This window comes from Nannospalax galili, unplaced genomic scaffold (genome assembly GCF_000622305.1).
Source record: "Nannospalax galili isolate Female #2095 unplaced genomic scaffold, S.galili_v1.0 scaffold459, whole genome shotgun sequence".
NCBI lineage: Eukaryota > Metazoa > Chordata > Mammalia > Rodentia > Spalacidae > Nannospalax > Nannospalax galili.
Window position 1 is genome coordinate 1,451,399 of NW_008344211.1, and position 23,284 is coordinate 1,474,682.

Here is a 23,284-nt window from a genome sequence, read left to right on the forward strand (position 1 = left end):
TATTTAAATAGAGGCTTGCCTATGCTGCAAAGTTCTGTCCCTTCTCAGAGCTCCCAGCACCCTGGCTTCAGGCTTTAGCAGTTGGGAAAGCCCACCACTGAGTGTGGGTACTGGCAGTGACTTTTGTGGAGATGAGAGCCTCGCCTCGGGACAAGCAGGATGGATGTTGCCTCCTCACCCAGTGAGAAGCCAGTGTGGAAAGCCTGGCACACATAGGCCCTATTGGTCAGTCCAGGGCCAGACCTGGTACACACAGGCCCTGCTGGTCAGCCCAGGGCCAGACCTGGCACACACAGGCCTTGATGGTCACCAGGGTTGTGCCCAACACCACGCAGCTCTGCAAACCACAGGGCGATCCGAGAAGCACTCCGACTCCACACCTGCTTCTGTCAGGGGAGCTCAGACCTGGAAGGACAGATGAACATTAGTCGACACCATGGGCCCAGCCCAATATCCAGGGGCCTCTGTAAGCAGGAGCCATTCAGAGACTCTGAGAGTAGGAAATCCAAACTGCCATGGGAGAATCAGCATGGAGTTGCAAAGGCCAGTGGAAGCCACAAGTTAAACCCCCACCCGGGTGAGAACCTTGTCCCTCCCTCCCTTGGCCCTTTCAGGGACATGGACACTCCTCATAGGGTCCCCAGACCAGCACCAAAACCTGAGAGGCCCACCCCTACCCAGCCCCACGGTAAGGTCAACCACACCAAAGGGGTACAGTCATGTGGAGTGCCACAGCCTGCACCAGAGCTCTGTGGCTGTGAACAGGTCCAAGCACAGCCTTCTGGTAGTTTCCCGACTCACACATTCTACGGAATGAGCAGCAACTCGAACCTGCTGATCTGCATCTTGTTTCTTTCCTAAAGGGTAATACAACGTCCTACCCAGGTCTTTACCCTTAGGATGACGCTTAGAACCATCAAGAGCCTCCCGGCCCTGTCACTGTGTAACTGTGGGTCCCTCAGCCAGCATCATACCCTCTCTGAGGCTCAGATTTTTTTTTTTTTTTTAGTCTTTTTGAGACAGGGTCTCCCTGTAGCTCCAGCTGTCCTTCCTGGAACTCACTATGTAGACCAGGCTGGCCTAGAACTCAGAGATCCACCTGCCTCTGCCTCTGGAGTGCTGGGATTCACGCTCAGCTGTTTTATCGTCTTTTCTGTGACCTCTTCCTGAGGATATATGAATCAACATCTCCACCTCAAGTAGGGCACTGATGACAGACCAAAGAAAAGATTCCACTCAGGTTCGGAGCTTGGCAAAGCAGTGAGTTTATTGGGCTTACCAGGAGCATGGGTGTGGGTGGTTCTAACACTGCTGAACTGAAAAATCCCAACTTTTCCAAAGCAAAGTGGAGTCCCCTTCTGTTACCATTGTACCCTCTGCTACTGCAGTGCCTCGGATGCCCCAAGACCGCCCCGCCGTGCGGAGAGTCGGTACCGCCGTGCGGAGAGTCAGTACCGCCGTGCGGAGAGTCGGTACCGCCGTGCGCCACAGTCAGTACCGCCGTGCGGAGAGTCGGTATCGCCGTGCGGAGAGTCGGTACCGCCGTACGGAGAGTCGGTACCGCCGTGCGGAGAGTCGGTACCGCCGTGCGGAGAGTCGGTACCGCCGTGCGGAGAGTCGGTACCGCCGTGCGGAGAGTCGGTACCGCCGTGCGGAGAGTCGGTACCGCCGTGCGGAGAGTCGGTACCGCCGTGCGGAGAGTCGGTACCGCCGTGCGGAGAGTCGGTACCGCCGTGCGGAGAGTCGGTACCGCCGTGCGGAGAGTCGGTACCGCCGTGCGGAGAGTCGGTACCGCCGTGCGGAGAGTCGGTACCGCCGTGCGGGAAGGCGCGGCCGGGCTGTCGGGCGAGGGGCTGAGGACCCGTGCGGTGGGTGACTGCGGCTCTTCGGTGCCGGCAGCCCGGACCCTCCGTGCCCGAGGCCCAGGGGCTGAGCTGGCGGAGCGAGGCCCCGGCTCCAGGCCCCAGAAGCGGGAAACGCCGTGGCCGCTGTCCGGGACTCCGGGCCCTGAGCTTCAGCCCAGCGCCGGGCGGCGGCGAACAGCGCTCGTGCCCGAGCCGGGACGCGCCAGGGCGGGGGGTCCGCGAGCCGGGAGCCAGCGCTGCAGCGGACCGACGGCGGAGCCGGCCCTGCAGGCCCCGCGGGACCCGGAGCAAGGCCGCTGACCGAGGCCGGCCCTTGGCCTCCGCAGGGTTTCGGGTCACCACTTCAGCCCCCACCCGCCGCTCTCCGGAACGCCCAGCCACTGCTGCCCCCAATGGCTGCTGCCCCAGCCGTCCGCCAGATACCACCCCACTGCCGCCTCCCGTCCGCACGGCTCCCACCCTCCTACTGCCCCCTTCCTAACCCCAACCCTTCCTAACCCCAACCCTTCCTAACCCCAACCCTTCCTAACCCTAACCCTAACCCTAACCCCAACCCTTCCTAACCCTAACCCCTAACCCTAACCCTAACCCCAACTCACCCACGGATGCCCCTCCCCCACGGCTGCTCCCCCCACGGCTGCTGCCTCCACTGTCTCTTCTTGTTACTGGCTCAGTCCACTTTACAATGAGAAAGATCAAAACTGGGTAAGAAGCTGGGGAGGACCTCTGAGATCAAAGCCAACCTGGTCTCCATAGCGAGTCCCAGCAGGGAGACTGTCTCAAAAAGATAAAACCAAAAAAAGTAAGGGACTGTTGCGGAGCCTCGGTGGTTGAAGGCACCGGCTGCTCTTGCAGAAGACATGGGTTCAGTTCCCAGCACCCACAGGACAGCTCATGGTGGGAAGAACTTTTTGGAGAATCCTTTGTGTTACAAATGGGAATCTTACCTAACCTTGTAACCGAAAGGGTAATCTTCCGTTTTGAGATCATTTGACACTATCTCAGGTTTTTACAATGTAAACCATCTTACTCAACCTTGGGCTTCTCTAGTAAACTAAACATAGCTTTAATCCCTCTTAGCCCTCCCGGGCCCTGACCCTGGCAGGAATGTGTTAGGGAAACATCAACACTGAAAGGAGCAACGAATTGTCTCCTGCTTATATCGCAAATAACAGGCGGGGTTAGGCTGATGGTGGCCTGTGGCTGTTCTGGGTCAGTGGGGGTCAAACAGGGACCGTCCTCAAAAGGCAGGTTTCTCATTCTTTTCCCAAATCCTGCTGAGTAAAGACAGGGCCTGGCATGGGGGCCACACACCTTTAATCCCAGCACTCAGGAGGCAGAAGCTGGAGGATCTCTGAGAGATCAAAGCAAGCCTGGTCAACTAGCAAATTCCAGGCCTGCTGGGGCTACAGGGAGACCCTGCCTCAAAAAAAAAGGAAAAGAAAAAAATTTTAAAGGCAATGCAAGTCCTTTGTTCAAGAGGACAGGTCAGAGAAAAAAGCTGACCAATTCTCAAAACAGATTGAACTCACTCAGGAGTGGCACTGCCCACAGTGGGCTGGGCCCTCCCGCATCACTCAACAATCAAGAAGATGCCCCACAGACATGGCCACAGGCCAGTCCAATGGAGGCAATTCCCCAACTGAGGCTCCCCTTGCCCAGGTCTGTCAAGTTGACAACCAAAGTTGTCCAGCACAGTGGGCAGCCATGCTCACTTGCAGTCTGGCTCACTCTGCTTCCTGTGCCTGCTTGAGGAAGTGAGGGCCCAGCTTTCTGCTCCGGCCACTTCCTGCCGCCAGGATGAACACTCCCTCCCTTTGGAACTGTGAACCCAATAAACTTCCTTCTGTGAGTTACCTCGGTCATGGTGTTTTATCACAGCAGCAGACAAGTAACTAAAACACCTTCCTTTAGAACATCCTGTTGTTTACCTCCCTTCAGAACGTCCAGCTTCTAAGATGGAAGGTTTTTAACCTCCAAGGAAATTGCTTCACAGCCTTCCTACTGGCTGTAATTCTACCCTAGTTGCATGTGGGATCAGAGTCTCAGGGTCTCAGAAGGTGCTAGAGAATAAAGAACATGGTAGACCAACTGAAGGGTGAACTCCATCTATACTGTTACAGGGACATCATCCTCCATGCTGGGGTGAGGCTTTTCAGTGGTGCGGCTGCTTTGGGTCATCCCCACAGCTATAAGCAGCCCATGGTCTGAGTAAGTCCAATAAATTTACTGACTCACCAAGCTGGACTTTAGAGGTCTGTCAACAGTGCCCTATCTAGAACATGTTTGTCTGCCCGGGAGAAGTTCACGCAACAGTTCCATACATGCACGCACAGGCAAGGGCACCCCACATGCATACCTCATACACTTATAAAAAATTGTAACCTGGGTGTGGTGGTACACACCTATGATCTCAGCACTTTGGAGGCTGAGGCAGGAGGAAGCTGGGGACTTCAAAGCAAACCTGGGCTCTAAAGTAAGAGAAGTAACCAGTTAAGGGTACTGGTTACCCTGGCAGCCGACCTGGGTTCAGTTCCCAGTACCCACATGCCCACTAACAACATCTGCAACTCAAGTTTCAGGGAACCCAACACCCTCTTCTGGCCTTGGCAGCCATTGCATGTATGTGGTACACTTACATACACGAAGGCAAAACACTCATACACATAAAAATTAAAAATAAAATCACACTCATTCCCAGGCACGATAGTTAATGTCTGTTTTCCCAGCACTAAGGGTGTTAAAACAGGAGGATCCTGAGTTAGGGCCAGCCTGGGCTACATAGTGAGGATATTTCCAGGTTCCCCCAATAAATCTCTCTCTCTCTCTCTCTCTCTCTCTCTCTCTCTCTCTCTCTCCTATCTAAGCACTGTAAATATTTAATGGTGAACCTGAAGGAAAGAGGCAGAATGGCTATGTCCTCTGCTGCTGGAGGCCAGTCCCTCTTCACAGGAAACGCCAGGATGATCAGGTCACTCCCATCACAGAGCCATCACTAGATGGGATATGGATGTCTGGCAAGAGAGTTGAATCCCTCCCTATGAGACAGGAGCTTTGACTGCCTTCTCCAGATACCTTCCTCATCTGCCTGCGCCCTCCTGGGTCTCTGCTAGGCTTCCTGGGGCCATACTCCAGACCACAACCACACAGAAGTCCAGACCCCACAGGCACAGGCCAGGGTATGAGCCAAAGGTCCACACATGCAATGCATGCATAGGGGTTAAGTGTCAGGGTGGTCAGAAGGCCTGGGGCTCCTGCTTGTCTTTCCCAGAGCTGCCTCCTTCAGGGTCTCGACCGCCTCATGCCTGCCCTATTGACCCCTCAGTTAGGGTCTCCTCTCTGTTCACAGGGCACCCGCTCTGGACTGGCTCAGTTTCCTCACCAGGAGGCACCCAGCAGTCTCCTATCAACATCCGGCAGAGGGACAGCATCTATGATCCACAGCTGGCACCACTCAGGGTCTCCTATGACGCTACGTCCTGCAGGTGCATCTGGAACACTGGGTATTTCTTCCAGGTGGAGTTTGATGATGCCTCAGAGGAGTCGGGTGAGGCTGGGCTGGGGTAGGAGGAGTCGGGTGAGGCTGGGCTGGGGTAGGAGGAGTCCGGTGAGGCTGGGCTGGGGTTGGCCTTCAGGTTGGAGCACCTGGTCTTTAGCTGGTGGCTCTGTTTATCAAAGTTGTAAGGCCTTTAGGAGGTGTGGTCTTGCTGGAGAAAGTGGGTCACTAGGTCAGGTCCTGGGGGTAAGAAGTATCCATGGAGAGAGAGAGAGAGAGAGAGAGAGAGAGAGAGAGAGAGAGAGAGAGAGAACCTGTGTCCGTATGTATGAGAGTATGTGTATGTGCATGTGTATAGGTGTGTATGTGCACATGTGGAGGCCAGAGGTCAACCTAGGGTGCTGTTTCTCAGGTGCCATTCACCTTGTTTTCTGAGACCGAGTCCCTCTGTCTGGCCGGGGGCTCACCGCGTAGGATAGGCTCGTTGGCCAGTGAGCCCCAGATCTGCCTGCGTCCGCCTCCCCAGAAATGGGTTTGTCAACATCAGCACAATGCCCTGCTTCCTATGTGGATTCTGGGATTGGACTCAGAGCCTCATGCCTGTGTGACAAGCACTTCTGACCGCGCCATCTCCCGGGGGCTCTGGCTTCTTTGTGGCTGTGCCATTGCAGAAGTGCTCTGCCACACTGTCTGCATCACGATGGACCCTCTGGGTGTGGGACTAACTAAACCTGGAGCAAATTTTAAGTTATTGCTGTGAGGTAGTTGTTCACAGGAAGCCACGAGTCACTAGCACGGAGGCCCTTCTCTCTTCTGTGGCCTCGGAGGGGGACCAGAGCAGAGCCGGGTTGGAAGTGGGTGCTTACGTGAGAAGGCATGTCACCTGAGGTCACCTGAGCCTTGATGGCTCGTGAGGATGAAGGGGGCACAGAGTAGGGATCCTTCACATCCCAGGGCAGAAGCGAGCCAAAGAAGAGCCTGTGAGAGTTGGCAGCTGGCTTTCTGGGGCTGTGCAGGGGCTCAAGAGCAATGCTCCGCCAGGGTGGGTGTCTGCACTGCCGCCATCAAGCACCAGGGCACAGAGTCTCTGGAGGAGGTGGCAAAGAGTCTCAGAGTCACTCTGAGTGCCAGCACTGGCCAGTTGTACCTCCTCCCACCCTCCCGTTCTCCTCCCTGTCAGTCCCATTCTCTTTCTCTCTCTCTCTCTCTCTCTCTCTCTCTCTCTCTCTCTCCCCCCTGTCACTCCCTCTCTCTCTCTCTCTCTCTCTCTCTCTCTCTCTCTCTCTCTCTCTCTCTCTCTCTCTCTCTCCAGGGTCTAGTGTAGCCCAGTCTGGCCTTATTCCCTATATAGTGAAGGATGACTTTGAACTCTTAAAATTTCTTATTACATTTATTTATTTAGTGCTTATGTGTAGCCGTCCTACCTGACTCTGCCCTGTAGCGGGGTGTGGAAAAGAGAAAGGGGAACGTTCCACAGCACCATGGACTGTGGCTCAAGAATAGAGCTGGAGAGCCGGCTGTCAGAGTCCCGGTCTGAAGACCCCAGCTGACCTGGGCCAACCCCTTACTGATGCTCCATAGCCCACGGCCTTGTGCAGTCTGCAGGCAGCAGGCCTCCTGCTCTGACCTCAGCCTAACCCCACTCTTGGCTTCCCAAGTTCCCCATCTGGATCAAAGGGATGCGTCCCACCCTGCCACAGACAGAAGGAATCACCCGGTGTCTCTCCTGTCTTATAAACTAACTGCATACCCCTGAACTCACACCCACCCTAGCCAATCTGCTTTCACTTTATTCATCCTGGGCTTCGGCTTCCCTTGCCTGGCTCAAGTCCCCTCTCTCCACATTTTCTGTCCTCTTCATTCACCTCCATCAGAAATCAGGAGCAGAGGATGGAAAACTCAGCCTGAGGAGGAGGGTGTTGACTGGATGGAAAGGACAAGACAGAAAGTGGCAGGAAACAATCCCTCCGGTGAAGTGCAGGGTCTCAGCTTCCCTGAATGACCACCAGAAACTGCAATCAATTACCACCAGGGGGCACTGGGAGACTGCAGGGGGGCTCTTCCTGGTGGGTGCAGCTGTTGCTGTCAGCAGGGCAAATAACAGGCCAACTCAGCCCATGAATGGCCTGAGGCCACAGTCAAAAGGGCTGGCTGACGGGGCAGTGCTGAGGCAGTGGAGAAACAGGGACGGAGATGGAGGGCAGAGGAGGGGAGAGGAGAGGGGGAGGCGTCACCAGGAGAGCGGTAGACATGCCCAAAGACAGCACTGTCGAGCCAGCTCAGCATGGAAGCCAGGCACTCTGGGGTAGCTCACCTTCTTCCCCGAGGGGTGGAGATGGGGCGGAGGAGGGCACGAGAGAATGCGAAAGAACAGCGAGCTGCCCCAGGAACAGAGAGGGCAGTTTGTGTGTCCCCATGCCCTGCTTAACAGTGGGGGACGTGAGTGGTCAGCCATGTGAACCTCAGTGTCCTCCTCTGGTTACTGAAGCTCCATGCTGGTCCCACGAACTGAACGAAGAGGGCATGTGACACCGCACTGGAAAATAAACTTTCAGAAAAGGACGGCTTCACAGACTGGTTCCCTCCAGATGCTGGCTGCGTGGTTTTTGGAAGCTGTCCACTAGAGGGAGCTCCAAGATGGACAGTGGAGAGGATGCTGGCCCAGTCCAGGGCCCAAGTGGGGCTTCTTCCATCTTGGAGGACGTGCACTTCGAGTGGAATCTGCCCAGTCAGCTCAAGGAGGCAAAACGGATACCAGGAGCCTGGTGGCCATACTGTGGCTCCTGTGACAGTGACAGGCAGGAGCTGCTGATGCTCCTTCCATTGCTGGAGTGAACACACTGTAAGTCACTCTGTGCCAGTCTTGGCAGGAAAGAAGATATTCCGGAGCCACCGAAGCCATAGACCTCAAAGAATGAAAATGTTCCCAGGAATCCCAGGCTGAGGGGAGGGAAAGGCTGGACTCTGGTGCCAGCCAGAAAAGAAACTGGCCTCCCAGGAGATTTCACACAGGTCTGACAACTTGTCAGACCACTTTGCAGGACAGGCTGGAGCAGAGATAATGAACTTGAGCAGAGCTGTTTGTTTATGCTTACCTCTTGGCTGTATTTAAATATAAACCTCATGTCAGGACCCCAGAGATGGACTTTTAGGTTGTTGGACCTCTTTCTTCCTCACCCACACTGAATAAATCTCTACTTTTCATTATTTGTCTCTTTAAGCAGGATATTGGGGGTGAGAGGCTGAGCCCTGCTTGTTGGGGCCACCAGGACTTTAACTGTAAAAACTAGTAACATCTCCACAGTCCACCACAGCCTCTGATCCTCTAAGTGATGACTGATAGTCATCATCAAAGTCAGGTGACCCCAGGGCTACAGGATTCCCAAGACCCCAAGTCCAAGGGTGCCACTGGCCATCACAGAATCAGCTCCCTGTGCACACAGTAGGAGCTCAATAGATGTCTGTGTGAGCTTAAAGTTCACAGACTTGACTTCTGTCAGCCAGAGATCTCCGGCCGTAGGTCAGAGAAAGATCCTGGTAGAATAAGCCAGAAGGAAGCACCCAGAAGAATTGAGGCTCCTACCTGGACCCGTGGCCCAGGGACAGGGGAGGAAGCAGTCTCCTTCCTGGTCTCTCTGGTCCCTGAAATGTTTCTTGACAGGCATAAGTCCCGAGGGAGCCCTCTGAGGTCCTAGCTAGGTGAGGTGCCTGCAGGAGCTGTCCCTACTAGAAAGAAGGCTTGAAGGACCCCTGAGCCTCATCAGTGGGGTATGGACGAGTGGGAAAGAGGAAACACTTGGAAGGGAGCCCTGGTCTGCCAAGGACGCCTGTCCAAAGGCAACTCCTTAGCTTGGGATGGAAAACATGACCCTGTCACTTTTTAAAACTTTTTATTTAGTATTATTATTGTGTGTGTGCATGATGTGTGTGGGGACACACATGCGCACATGTGCAGTTGGAGGACAACTTTATGTGGGTTCTGGAAATCAAAATCGGATAGCCAGACTTGCACAGAGAGTACCTTTGCCTGCTGAGCCATCTGGCCTGCCTGGCTCTGATGCTTTTATCCTGGGGCCCTTTTCACTGAAATTCATGAGTTGGGAACCCTGTCCCTAAAGCAAACACAGAGGGCTCCCTTGGGGCTCTACGTCAGTGAGAGGAGTGTGTCCTGAGAAATCTGTCAGGTGGTCCCAAGAAGGCCACATGTCATCTCACCAGGCCATCAACATACAAGTAGTCTCATGCAGACCAAAACTTCACCCCCTGCATAGTGTCCATTTGGAACTGTGGTTCTGTGACACTTCAGGTCCCCGCCCCACAGCACCCTTGCCTGGAACAGTGTTCCTAGCCAAGGTTCTCCTTCTTACCAGCAATGGGCCAGTGCCCAGTTCAGACTGGAGAGGACAGGCCGGAGACTGTACCGTTCTCACCCCTCTCCCACCCTCGTGTGTGGCAGGGCCTGGGTCTCAGGGAAAGAGTGTTGTCTTTTTGCTCAGAACGCGTCTCTCAGATGGTACGTGCTCTTTCTTGCCCGTCCCTATTTCTTGCTTCCTTTCGCTGTTCTCTCTTTCTCCCACCCACTTGGTCTTTAGACACAGAATCTCACTATGTAGTCTGGGTTCACCTCAAACTCCAGATAGCCTCCTACCTCAGTCTCCCGAGAGCTAGGATTGGAGGTGTGTGTCGTCACACCTGGCTCCTAATTCACATTTTAGTGAGGTGCATTTGTCCATTGATGTCTTTTTAAAAATGTTTTAACTGATTTTATTTTATGTGTATGAGTGTTTTGCCTTCACGTATGTACCACATATGTGGAGGCCAGAAAGACGGCGTCGGATGCCCTGGAACTGGAGTTACAGACAGTTGTTAGCCCCCATGTGGGTACTGGGGACTAACCTGGGTTCTCTGTAAGAAGAGTCAGTGCTCTTAGCCACAGAGCTATCTCTCCAGCCCGGTCTGTCAAGGTCTTTACCTGGGGGGCTTTAGTGATGGTAACATTTTCAGTAGCCACAATAACACCCTCAGCAGTGAGCGGCCGTGGGTCACCAAGCCCCTGGGTGGGGGGGGCGCTTACATCTGACCTTTGCCTTGTTCCCGTGAAGCAGGTGTCGTCCTTCTACAAATGTCACATTCAATACAAACAGAGGAAGCATCGTGTGCAAAACTACACTGTGTGGCGGCTGGAGCTGGGCTTGGGTCGGCCTGGTTTTCAAACTGGAGCCTATGTGTTATGACCTTGGAGCCTCTCCCCCAAGGGCATAAATGAGGCTCCCTCACCCCAGAGTTCTGAATGACTTGTGGTACCCCTTGAGCACCCACAACATGCTGTTGGCTACAGCCTGTCCCCACCCAGAGAGGATCAGGAAGACCTGTCAGGGCAAGGGGTGTGAAGCCCTTGGGCCTGGGCCTCAGAGCTTGGCAACTGGTTACATTCTGGGGTGACATAGAACAATTGAGCCTCACAGCTTGGCAGCTAACTAGATTCTGGGGTAACACTGGAACACTCTAGCCTCCGCAAGATCTGCTATTCATGGTTCAGACTAACGAGAACATCTCAGATTTCTCTTGTGCTAATTTTAAGCCCCAAAGCAGCCATGGTGCCTGCCAAAAGCCTGCTCTTGTCCTGGGAAAGACCGGTAACTACAAATAGGCGGCTGTCAGGAGCGGCTGTTCTAACAGAGGAGGCCAGGCAGCCCAGGATGCTCTCGGCCTCGAATGTCACTTGTTATTTTATTTGAAGGGTCTGACACTGGCTGATGCAATTGCCCAATTTTATCTTCATTATCTCAGATGCACCTGCTCTCAGAGAACGTGGGGTGACAGATGACCAGGCCTGGGTGGACAAATCTGTTGCTGGCAGTCCGAGAGCCAGAGGCTGCAAAGCTAAAGGCCTCTTTCCAGAGACCTGACCTGTCTCATTTTTAACTAATCACTGTATTATCACTATGAAAAATCAGTTATACATTCTTCTACCTGAGTCTGTAGCCTTACCCTAGGTTCCTTTTTAAAAAAACTTTAAAAAAATCTTATTTATTATTTTTATTTTATGTGTATGCATGTATTGCCTGCATGTAGGTAAGTGTACCTGTGTCATGCAATGCCCAAGGAGGTCAGAAGAGGCTGTCAGATCCCCTGGGACTGGAGTGACGGACAGTTGTTAGCTGCCATGTGGGTGCTGGGATTCAAACCTGGGTCTTCTGCAAGACCAGCCAGTGTTCTTAACCACTGAGCCATCTCTCCAGCCCCTAGGTTCCTTACTTCTAAGAAAAGTAACACTGTTTGTCTTTGAATGCTGTGACCAAAGCCAATAGGCTGATGTGCCCAACAGACTGGGGCTTGGGTGGCCGGATGACCTGGGGCAGGTGCCTTAACTCCCAGGTCTCAGCCACCTCATCTTAAAGTTGGGCTCCCAGAACCTGCTTTGCAAGGTCATCCATTGGGGAACAGCCCAGCAGGTGCCTAATCAGTGCGTGCTTGTCAGTTGCCCTGTGGTATGAACTGAGTGTTCACCACAGATGGCTTCGTGAACCCAAGACATGGCCAGTGACACCTGTTTCCAGCAATCTCACCCCAAACACGTGTTGTCTTGACTCTATTGGATGGGGAACCCGAGGCTGAGAGGAATGAAGCTCTAGGTGGGCCAGGATCACATCTGCAGGAGGGCTCCAGCTTAAGCCGGTCTGCCTGCAGACCCCGTCCTGATTGCAGAAAGAGCCTGGAAGGGCTCATCTGCAGCCTTTAAATAAGCACACTTGCCATTTTGCTGCAGGCTGTCTCTGCCGTCGGGACTAATTTTGGAAACATTGTCACAGTGAGAATTTTATGTTCCAACTTGAAAGGGCGCAAGACAGCTGCATGTGTGCATTCCGGGATGAGAAGGCTACACGCATTCTGATCATAGTGCATGCTGGGCTCAAAGAAGGAGCTAGGCCCTGGGTCCCAGAGATCAGAGATCCCCAGATTACTGGTCTTTCTCTCCCCAATTCGGTACCCAGAGCTCAGTTGACAGAGTGCTTCCTGGCATGCACAATGCCCTGAGATCATCTCTGTCAACACATAAAACCAGGTGTGATAGTGCACACCTGTAATCCCAGACTTCAGGAGGGTCAGGAGTTCAAAGTCATCCTCAGCTACATGCAGAGTTTTAGGTCAGCCAGGGTTACATGAGACCCTGTCTCACAAGAAAAGAAAATCTTGGAAACCCTGATAGGATCCCCATGCGTCTCAGATGCATATTTCTGTAGTGGCCTGTGCAGGAAGTCGAGGTCTTTACCGCCATCTAGTGGCAGCGCTGAGACCTGGCGCTCACCCCAGGGTTTACTATGAACCTGCTGGGCTGGCACTGGGCCAGACTCTAGGGATCGAAGTGACCAGGTCAGACCAGGCCCCACTTTTCACAGAACTTCCTGTATCAGGCCCTTGGAAACGGGGCGGTGCTGCCCCCGTGTAGACAGTGCTGGGGCAACATTAACACACTTCCCTGCTCTGTTTGCAGGGATCAGCGGTGGGCCCTTGGAAAACCACTACAGGCTGAAGCAGTTCCACTTCCACTGGGGTGCAGGGAACGAGTGGGGCTCGGAGCACACAGTGGATGATCACATGTATCCAGCAGAGGTTGGTAGATGTCACTGAACAGCACATATGTGACCAGTCTCCCCAGTGCCCAGACAGGAAGGATTTCCAAGGACCTGGGCTTCCCATGAGTCAAGGAGAACACTTAGAGCTGGTGGACCCACTTCATCACAGCCTGTCCTAAGAGGAGGGTGTGCTATAGGTGCTCCATTCACGGAAGACACAGAGGTTCTAAGAAGAGCTGTAGCTCACTGACACTCTGCTCACTGCACCTGAGGGCTAGTGTAGGATCTCCTGTTTGTCTTCCTCTCCTCCTCTTCCTCCTCCCCCTTGTTCTCATCATCATCTCTTTCCTCCTCCTCCTCCTCCTCCTCCTCCTCCTCCCCTCCTCCCTCCCTCGGCGCCTTCTGCGTCGGCTCCGTGTCCCCCTCCTTGTTCTCCTGCCCCTCCTCCCCCTCCTCCTCCCCTTCCTCCTCATCCTCCTCCTCCTCCTCCTCCTCCTCCTCCTCCTCCGTGCTAAAGATGGAGCCCATCCTTGAGCCACAGCTCCAGGCAGAGATCATCTTCCTATAGATTGCATCTTCAACATCCTAAGTGAAGGGAAAATTCACAGAAGAATGTTGGGAGTTGGCTCTGTAGTTGTGACACACGATGGGCAGTGCCTAGGGACCTCCCAACTTTATATTATAAAAATTTCCAACATACAAAAGAATGGGGAGACCTAGTCATCAGTAACCCATGGGATCCCCCTCCCAGCCCTAGAATGGTTGATTTGTCATATTCACTTTGTCACCCCTCCACCCATCCCCTCCCCTGCCAATTCCTCTGCTGCCCACCCCCTCCTCCTCCCATCCCCTCTGCCCTCCAGTCTGTCGATTCCCAGCCCTGGATGTTCATTTCATCCTTTTCTGGTTGTGGAAGTGATGCGGTGGTTCAGATAGAACCAAAGTCCAGCTAAAGCCACAGATGACATCCATGACCTGTGTCTAACATGGACACACAGCAGCCTTCTGTTCCACCTGTCTTCACACTGCAGTGGCACACGTGGCCACTAGAGGGCACAGAGGGACCATTTTCATCCCCTGGCAGTCCTTCTAAGCAGCTCTCGGTGACTTTGTTCTTGTGGCTAGACACCACCACTGAGAAAGGTCCCTATGGGGGACCTTTGATGAGCGAGTTGGGCCCCACCCAGCCTCCCTAGGTCAGGCCCAGCCCTTCCCTGCTGGCTGTGTCGTGATGGGGAGCGAGGAAGGAAATCAGGCCCCAGGCAAAGCCAGGGTGTATAGACTAAGATGCTCAGCTGAGAGACCAAAGGGACTGGATTATCCCCTCTCTGAGACTTGGAACTGCATTCTGGGAAGACTCCACCCTGCTGGTCGCAGATGCCACGGCCAAGGAGTAAAGACCCAGAGTTCCCAGCAGGGCCCCAAATAGCAACAGAGAGTGCTTGATGCTCATAAGACATGAAAGATTTGCTGGGCCTCATTCCTGAGGACTCAGGGCTGGTCACAGCTCATGTGCTTAGGAGAAATGGGGTCCTCCTCTGTATCCAAGGGGTTCTGGAACACCCATGGGTACCAGAACCTTCAAATAAAGTGCTGTCATAGTTTCCCATAACCCATACACATCCTCCTGGATCCCTTCAGTCTTATCTCTAGGTCCTGGGTGCACTGTGAACACCGTTTGAGTAGTTGTTGCTGGTTTTTTCATTTGGAGATTAAACGAGAAAAGCCCAGTCACACGGCACAGAAGCAGCCTTTTATCCCAAATAGCTTCTACCTGTAGTTGGTTGAATCTACAGATGCAGAATCCATGGGAGGGGAGGGCTGACCAGACAGATACCAGATATCCAGACCCCTCCAAGATGAAGCCATGGTCTTGTTACAACGCCCAGTCAGGCCTAGGGTCCCGGATGACGCCAACTCTCCACTCCCCCACTGAGGACTCGCCCTCAACAGCCGTGCCCACTCCCGTGTGAAGTCCATACTCCCACATCCACATTAGAAAAACTGAAGCAGGAACATAAAGACAAGATTTCAAGGTCAGGAGTCAGGTACATATTAGGGATGTTCCCACACTGACACTGTTCACTTCTGACAGTCCCAGATATTAGCTGATGGCCCTTGTTCAAAGTGACTCATAGGTACAAATAATTAAACAACCCACTTCTGTCTGGCGAATGCAGAATCTAGACTCGTGGGAGACGTGCCCCTGAGCATGCCTGTGGGGGATTATCTTGATTACATTAACTGACATGGGAAGCCTGTGGGAGATTATTTTGATTATATTAATTGACGTGGGACAGCCCCTATAAATTTCGGGCAGGACTATTCTCTGAGTGTGGGGCAGGGGTCCTGGACTGTATAAAAGGGGAAGGGGCACTCAGAAGGAAGCATCCGTGCATTCACCATCCTCTTCTGACGGCGGGTGCAATGTGACCAGTTGCCTCAAAGATCCCCCTGCCTTGACTTCTTGCCATGACGGACTGTACCTTGAACTGAAAGACCCTTTCTCCTTTTGGTTGCTTTTTCGTTTTACTTATTATTTTTATGTTATGTGTATGAGTGTATTGCCTGCATGTATGTAGGTGCACCCATGTCATGCAATGCCTCTGGAGGTCAGAAGAGGGCGTCGGATCCCCTGGAACTGGAGTTATGGATGGTTGTTCGCTGCCATGTGGGTGCTGAGAACCAAACTCTGCAAGAACAGCCAATGCTCTTCACCACTGAGCCGTCTCTCCAGCCCCAATGGTTGCTTTTACTAGGGTGCTTTATCACAAGAGGAAAAGCAGCAAAAATGTACTGGTTAGTTCTTGTCAATCTGACACAAACCAGAGTCACCTGGGAAGAAGGAACCTCGACTGAGGAACTTCCTCCATCAGATTGGCCTGTGGCCATGTCTGCAGGGTCTTTCCTTAATTGCTAATTGATGTAGGAGGACCCAGCCCACTGTGGGTGGTGCCATTGCTAGGCAGGTGGTCCTGGGCAGGTGGTCCTAGGCTGTACAGAAAGCTGCGCACAGGCTGGAGGAAGTAAACCAGTAAGCAGCATTCCTCTGTGGTCTCTGCCTCTGGTTCCTGCCATGAGCTCCTGCCCTGACTTCTCTCAGAGATGATCTGTGAGCTGTCAGCCCAATAAACTGTCTCTTTCCCAAACTGGTTTGGTCAGCATTTTATCACAGTAACAAAAGAAGAAAAGCAGAGATATAAGACAACTGTCCTCCCCTTCCCTGCACTCAGGGACAGGAAGCTCTCACCACCTGCGTTTGGGAGCACCAAGGGCTCCGGCCACCAACACTTAGCACGTTGACATTGTGACAGACAGAAGGTAGAGTACTGCTACTTCCCGGAGCGTTCGAATACCTTTACATCCTCTTCCCACTGTGTTTCAGCTGCATCTGGTCCACTGGAATTCCACAAAATATGCAAATTACAAGGAAGCCTCAGTGGGGGAGAATGGACTGGCAGTGATTGGAGTCTTTCTGAAGGTAAACACTGGCTGGGCATGGCTCTCCCACAGAGAAGGCCAGCTGCTTCTTCAGTCGTGAAGAATGGCCTTCTGCACACAGTCCTCTGAAAGCAAGGTATGTTTTCACTACCTGCAGGCTTCCAGGCTAACGCTCCTGTGTCTGTGCTTTGCAGCTTGGGGCCCAGCACGAGGCCCTGCAGAGGCTAGTGCACATCTTGCCGGAAGTAAGGCACAAGGTGAGAGAGAGGACATCAGCAATGTGGACGGCCAAATTGTCAGAGCCATGCATGAGTCCAGTGGATTGATTAGTTTGGTGAAAAGCTTGGCAGAGTGTTTGGGGTTCTAGAAACGGAAGTCAAGAGGTGCCCTGAACTTAATTTAAAAGCTGCTCTCTGAACCCTAAGTGTGGCACATGCCTATAATCCCAGCATCTGGGAAGGCTGTGGCAGGAGGATTGCCAAGAGTTCAAAGCCATCTTGAGCGATATAGTAAGTTCTAGGCCAGCCTGGAGTGAGACTCTAAAAACAAATAAGAATGGGGCTGGGGATGTAGCTCAGTTGGTAGGATGCACACCTACCCTGCACAGAGCCCTGGGTTCCATCCCCACCACTGCATAAGCAGGGTGTGGTGGGGGCACCTGTAATCTTAGGAGTTGGGAACAGGAGGTCGGAAGTTCAAGTCATCCTTGAGATATGTGAGATCCTGTCTCAAACAAGAAGGAGGAAGAAGAGGAAGGGGAGGAGGAAGGGGAAGGGGAGGAGGAAGGGAAAGGGGAAGAAGGAGGTGAAGGAAGAGGAGGAAGAGGAGGAGGATGAGGAGGAGAAAAAGAATATGGCATTGCCCATGTCCTCCTTTGCAAGATGAGGCTTTTGGACTCCTTGGGGTTCCCCAAGTCCTGCCTTCCAGGCAATCTGAGCAGCTTCTAGAACAGTCTAAACTCATCTGCCCATCAGTGGGTCTACTGTTCACTTAATATTTTTCTCTACACAAATTTGCTCTTGTCTTGCCCAAGGCAGACATCCAGTTGGGATAAAGTCTGTGTTAAAGCAGACTGCTGCTGACCTGTGAGAACGTGGACTGTGTGCCATCAGTGCTCACGGAAAGAGCTTAAGTAAAGTGTGTGTGCTGAAGGACATCGGGGACCCGGGGAAGGGGGAAGTGCACAGGCCAGTGGCAGGGCCCAGGGCTCATCCTAAGGTGACTGGACATTCTTTATATACTTTGGAACATCAATACAGGCAGTGTGAGGGACTTATGATGGCTTTTCTTTACAATCAAACCAGAAGAGACTTTGATGGAAAAGTGGAAATCCAAAGAGATGGGTTTATTTATTCAGCACCACACCAAAGAATTCTGAAGCGGAAGGAAGCAAGGTGGCCCTTAGACGTGGGACATGGGGACAGAGGAGGGTTCCACTTGTCTTAACAATGGTGAGAGCCGCCCTGCAGGAAAGCATGGCCAGCCCTTCCTCAAGGCTTACAAGAGCTTTTGATCTGTGCCTTGTCTTACCTTGATGTTGAGGTCCGGATGCTCCATGGGATGGAGGCAGATCATCCCCCACCACCCCCAATGTTCTGTCTGCCTATTCGGGAACACCTCAAGGCCAAGGTGCTGAGCACCCAGCTCCTCTTCCTCCATGGCACACAGCCAGAACAAAGCTGGGGTGTGGGATGTTTCCCTAGCTGGCCTCTGCCTCTCAAAGAAGTTAGAAAAGAGCTGGCTGGGGAGTTCTGTTTACTCAGGGTCTGTTTGCCTTCCAGGAAGGCGCTGGAGTTAGTCTCCCTCATAGACTGGCCACAGGGGAGATACTGGCTCGGGGACTCAGTTCTGGCCCCATCAGGCACCTTCCCTGAAAATAACCAATTAGACTGGCTAATTAAAGGACTTTAAGACTTGAAAAGTCCAGCCTTAGAGGGCTCCCCAGGCCAAAGACTGGAAGAGACTCGAGGTCCTCTGGTCCAGTGGTTCCCAGTTTGCAACCTAGGGCTTCTGAGGGTTCATAGTGTATAGTAGAGACCCTCAGTCAAGATGCCCTGGGTCCAAGGTCCAGACCAGCCAGGAAGCTGTGTGGTTTTGAGCCAGTGACTCAACCTTTCAGAATGCCAGTTTCCCTGCCTGTGAAGTACAGATATTAGGAATGAACGTGTGAGCGTCCTGTTTTCCGACTGAAGGAGGCGAGTGCTCTGTTGGTCCTCAGTAAAATGGTTGGTCCAGGCCCCGACCATGTGGAAACGAAGAGTAAGGCTCACAGACTCATTTACTGTAGTGGTGTGGGGTAGGGGCAGGGAGGGGACTGTGGCACGTGATGAGGTGGGCTGCCTCCAGATGCTGACCTCAGACCTTCCTGTCATGGTAGAGCATCCGTGGTTGGTTCTCAGAATGCTCCTACCTCATAGAGTCCATCAGACTTTAAGATGCTGGGATTGTGGTGACTTGGGGCACAGTGGGGGTGTGGAAGGAGGAGGCATGGGTTAGGTGGCTGTAGGCTCAAACCCCAGCTCTGGGATCATCCACTCAGTAATCCCATCATCCCTGAGGAGAGTTTACCCTGGCTATGGGCTCCGTCCCCCTGGGATTTGGCAGCCCAGAATACAATGACCTGGTTCCAGCTGGACAGCCCTTCTGGGGTGTGGGGTCTCCCTGGATGCTGGATCTTCAACTTAATCAGAAAGCCCCCAGTATACACCCCATCTCTACCATGGTCCTCAGCACAACAGCCCCAGGTTGAAGGGACTCTGGGGGCTTCTAAGCACATGTTTCCAGAAAGATCCAGGTGGGCTCAGTACTCTTTTATACCCTGGCTGGCTACCAAGCCTCACTCTTCCATAGCCATCCACCACCCAGCCTCTGCATCTTCGTACTTCTAAGGTGGAGGACACTGTCCCTACACTTTGCTGGGAGAGGGTGCAGAAATGACGGCATGCCACATGATCACCTCATCACTTTCCTGATAATCCTATGAAGTGGGTCTCTCCTGTACCCCCAGGGACACTAGGGCTCAGAGAAGTGAAGGACCCTGCCTTACAGCATGCAGCTAGTAGAGTTTAGCTCAGGTTAGGCCTTAACACCTAACCACACCATCATACAGACTGTGCTGCCCCTGGAACATTCCATCAAGTGACCTTCCCAGATCAGTCCTTGGATGCCCCGACCCAGGAGACCATTGATGTCCTGTTTCCTGTGTTTGGTGTCATGGAGCTCTGTGAACAACCTTGCTTCCTCCCTCTGTGGGCTGTGCATAGTGGGAAACTGACAACTCACTGACACGTCAGCAACTTTGACACAGTGCAGGCCATCCACTAGCTGTGATGGATGGCAGGGTCCAAAGCCCATCCACAAACTCACAGTGTCACATTCCATCCAGGGCCCTGGGTAGAGCGGCCTTGCGCAGGCTCACAGCTGCTCTGAGCAGCTAAGCAGCATGCAGAGGCCGCAAATATGCACACTTCCTCCCGTCTAAGGACTTACCATTTAACTGACAAGAGAGGGGTTGGTGCCCCCTTCTGTGTGATCCTGCAGTCCTGGTGTGGAGGGAGTCTGTCCTCCGGAGGGAGCTTGGGCTGCGAAGGGACCCAACCTCTCTAGATCTGGGTTCTGCCTGGCTCTGGGTAGGTCATTTATGTCTGTGCACTGGGAATCTTTCCCAAAGGTTGTCTGAAAATTCAAGTATCAGCTTCTGAGACGGGAACCTGAGCAGGAAATGGGTTCCACTCCTGCACCTGAGGCACTACCAGCAGATGGGCCCATCCCACGTGTAACCTGTGTCTCTCAAAAGCAGTCATGCATGCACCTGGAGACCTATCTGCAGTGAAGTAGGTCCCCAAGGATGTGCAAGAGGCGAGTGCCAGGGGCTGTGCGACAGCTCAGTAATAAGAGTGCGTACTGCTCTTCCAGAGGGCCTGAGCTGGGTCCCCAGCACCTGTATCAGGTGGCTCACGACCCCTGTAACTCCAGCTCCAGAGGATCCAATACCCTCTTCTGGCCTCCATGGGTACTGCACTCATGTGTACAAACCCACATGGACACGCACACACATACACATGATTAAAAATAAAACCTTTAAAAAGAGACAGGTGCTGGTCACAGGGGCCTTGATTCTGACCCAATCCTCCTTCACCTCCATCAAGTCTTTTCTAAATATTCACTTGGTGAGGCTTTCAGGGTCACTTTTTTTTTTTTTAAGTGTATGAGTGTATTGCCTGCATGTATGTAAGTGCACCCGTGTTGTGTAGTGCCCAAGGAGGTCAGAAGAGGGCATCAGATTCCCCTGGAATTGAAGTTACAGATGGTTGTTAGCGCCATGTGAGTGCTGGGAATCGAACCTGGGCAGAACCACTCTTCTGAAAGCACCAACTGACTCCACCCCTGTCTCATTCCCACTCCTCTAATTTTCTCTGTCAGACTCAGTGTTCAAAGTGTAACCTGCTAGATATTTTACAGATTTCTTCTGTGTGACCTCTGCAAAGGTGGGCAGCTGTCTCCCTTCCTCTGCATCCCCAACACCTGAGGCAAAGTCAGACTTACCATCAGCTCAGCAAACACTCCCTATGCAGATCTGCCTGCCTCTGCCTCCAGAGTTATGGGACTAAAGGCTTGCACCACCACGCCCAGCTCCTCCCTATTGTTTTATGAAATCCAGAAAGCAAATGAGCATGACCTGTGAACACGGGGCTTGAGGGGAGGCTGGGTAGTCAGGAGCCATCTTGAGTACAGAGAGCTCCAGCAGGATGGTCCCGGGCAGCTGTTGTGGCCTCGATCCCACCTGTGAGAGGGAAGAATGTGAGAGTCAGGGGGTCCTCTCAGTATGGAGGGTGCTTATGTCTGGCTGCCTGAGAGAGATGCATAGCTATGTGAAAGCTGTAAGACTTTGGTGCAGCCACAGTGAGAAGCACCATGGTGGTGCCTTAAAAATTAAAACCACAGGGCTGGAGAGATGCTCAGCGGTTAGCAGCACTGGCTGACTTGTAGAGGACTGGGTTCAGTTCCCAGCACCCACATGGCAGCTAACAACCATCCCTAACTCTTTTTCCAGGGGATCTGATGCCCTCTTCTGACCTCCGATGGCATTGCATGACACAGGTGCACTTACATACATGTAGACTGTATACTCATACACATAAAATAAAACCAAAAAGAATTGCCATCTGATCCTGCAATCCTACATATAGGCATGTACCCTGAGATCTGAAAGTGACCCCCGAACACACCCACATGTACTGGCAGCACTGTTTAAGATAACCAGGAGGAGGAGGCAGGCCATGTGCCCACCCATGGGAAATGCAAACGGAGCCTGGTCTAGCCTCATGGTGGATGATACTCATAAGACAGAAGGTCATGCCAAGCACCACAACTCATGTCAGTAATCCCAGCACTCAGGAGGTGGAGGCAGAAAGATCAGCAGTTCATCCTTGCCTATATAGAGAACTTGAGATTGCCCTGGGCCACATGAGACCCAGTCTCATAAAAAAACAAAAACAGCTGGGTGCAGTAGCGCACGCCTTTAATCCCAGCACTCGGGAGGCTAAGGCAAGTAGATCTCTGAGAGTTCAAGGCCAGCCTGGTCTACATAGTGAGTTCCAGGACAGCTGGGGCTACAGGGAGACCCTGTTTAAAAAAAAAAAAACAGAAACAAAAAGAAGTTCTGACCCCCTACCCGTGAGGGTGCAAGGATCAGTGGAGAAGATGGAAAGTTCTTGAGATGGATGGACGTGATGACTGTACAATGTGGATATTCCTAACCACCTTTAACCGCATTCTTAAATGGCAAGAAATGGTCACACATATGCATATGTGTGTGTGTGTGTGTGTGTGTGTGTGTGTAATACAGCCCGCGGAGTTTCCCAGTCAAGGTATTTCAAAGTATGTATAAATGATGCATGACTCTATAAGGAAAAATATAAACATTTAGTGAGAGTCTTTTTTTTGTATAGAAAGGTCACATTTTCTTTGTTTTTAAATTTTAATTTTTTATTATTTTTAATTATGTGGGGGGGGTATGTGCATGTGAGTGCAGGCGCCTGAGGAGGCCAGAGGCATCAGATATCCCCCCAGATAGAGTTATAGGCAGTGAGCCACTTGACGTGGTTGCTGGGAATGGAACTCAGGTCCTCTCCAAGAGCAGCAACAAGTGCTCTTAAGCATTGAGCCACCCCTCCATCCCAGGCCACATTTTTTTTCCATATCCACATATGATGGTGGAGGGCACATAGCCTTTATTCTGGCACCAGAGAGGTGCTCCGTTCCTTTCTGCCTCCATGCTCCAGCCCTGATCGGTCTGTGGTTCTTGCTCTCAGGATGCGCAGGTGGCAGTAGGCCCCTTTGACCCCTCTTGTCTGCTGCCCACCTGCCGGGATTACTGGACCTACAAGGGCTCCCTCACCACCCCGCCCTTGGCAGAGTCTGTCACCTGGATCATCCAGAAGACGCCCATTGAGGTAGCCCCAAGCCAGGTGAGTGCTGTCGTTGAGTCAGCCCTGGGGGAGGCCGTTCTTCATGGGTCCCTTCACCAAGGATCAGGGCAGGGCATCATGGACTCCATTCTTTGACACGTGTGTGTGCATGCATCCGTGTATGTTCTCGTGTGTGAGGGTGAACATAGGGATTATAAACATGCATGTGTGTACATGTGTGTTGTGGAGGCCAAAAGTTAACCCCTGATGTGATCCCTCAAGGGATGACGACTGTTTTTTGTTTTTTTTTTAAATTTTACGTGTGTGCGTGTATTGCCTGCGTGTAGGTAAGTGCACCCATGTCGTGCAATGCCCGCGGAGGTCAGAAGAGGCTGTTGGATCCCCTGGACTGGAATTACGCACAGTTGGTAGCTGCCATGTGGATGCTAGGATTCAAACCCAGGTCTTCTGCAAGAACAACCAGTGTTCTTAACC

The 23,284-nt window shown here is 52.7% G+C and overlaps 1 protein-coding gene across 3 annotated transcripts in view; it reads left to right on the forward strand.

Moving 5' to 3' along the window:
* Ca5a (carbonic anhydrase 5A) overlaps positions 1-23,284 on the forward strand; it is a 26,872-nt gene that overhangs the window by 1,693 nt on the left and 1,895 nt on the right. The window contains exons 2-6 of one of the 3 annotated variants that reach the window (XM_008840553.3): positions 5,215-5,412; positions 12,857-12,975; positions 16,324-16,419; positions 16,574-16,636; positions 22,694-22,849. In XM_008840553.3, the coding sequence (XP_008838775.1) occupies positions 5,215-5,412; positions 12,857-12,975; positions 16,324-16,419; positions 16,574-16,636; positions 22,694-22,849 (632 nt within the window). The remainder of the gene's footprint in view (positions 1-5,214; positions 5,413-12,856; positions 12,976-16,323; positions 16,420-16,573; positions 16,637-22,693; positions 22,850-23,284) is intronic. The other 2 variants (XM_029567135.1, XM_029567134.1) reach the window with 2 other exon arrangements.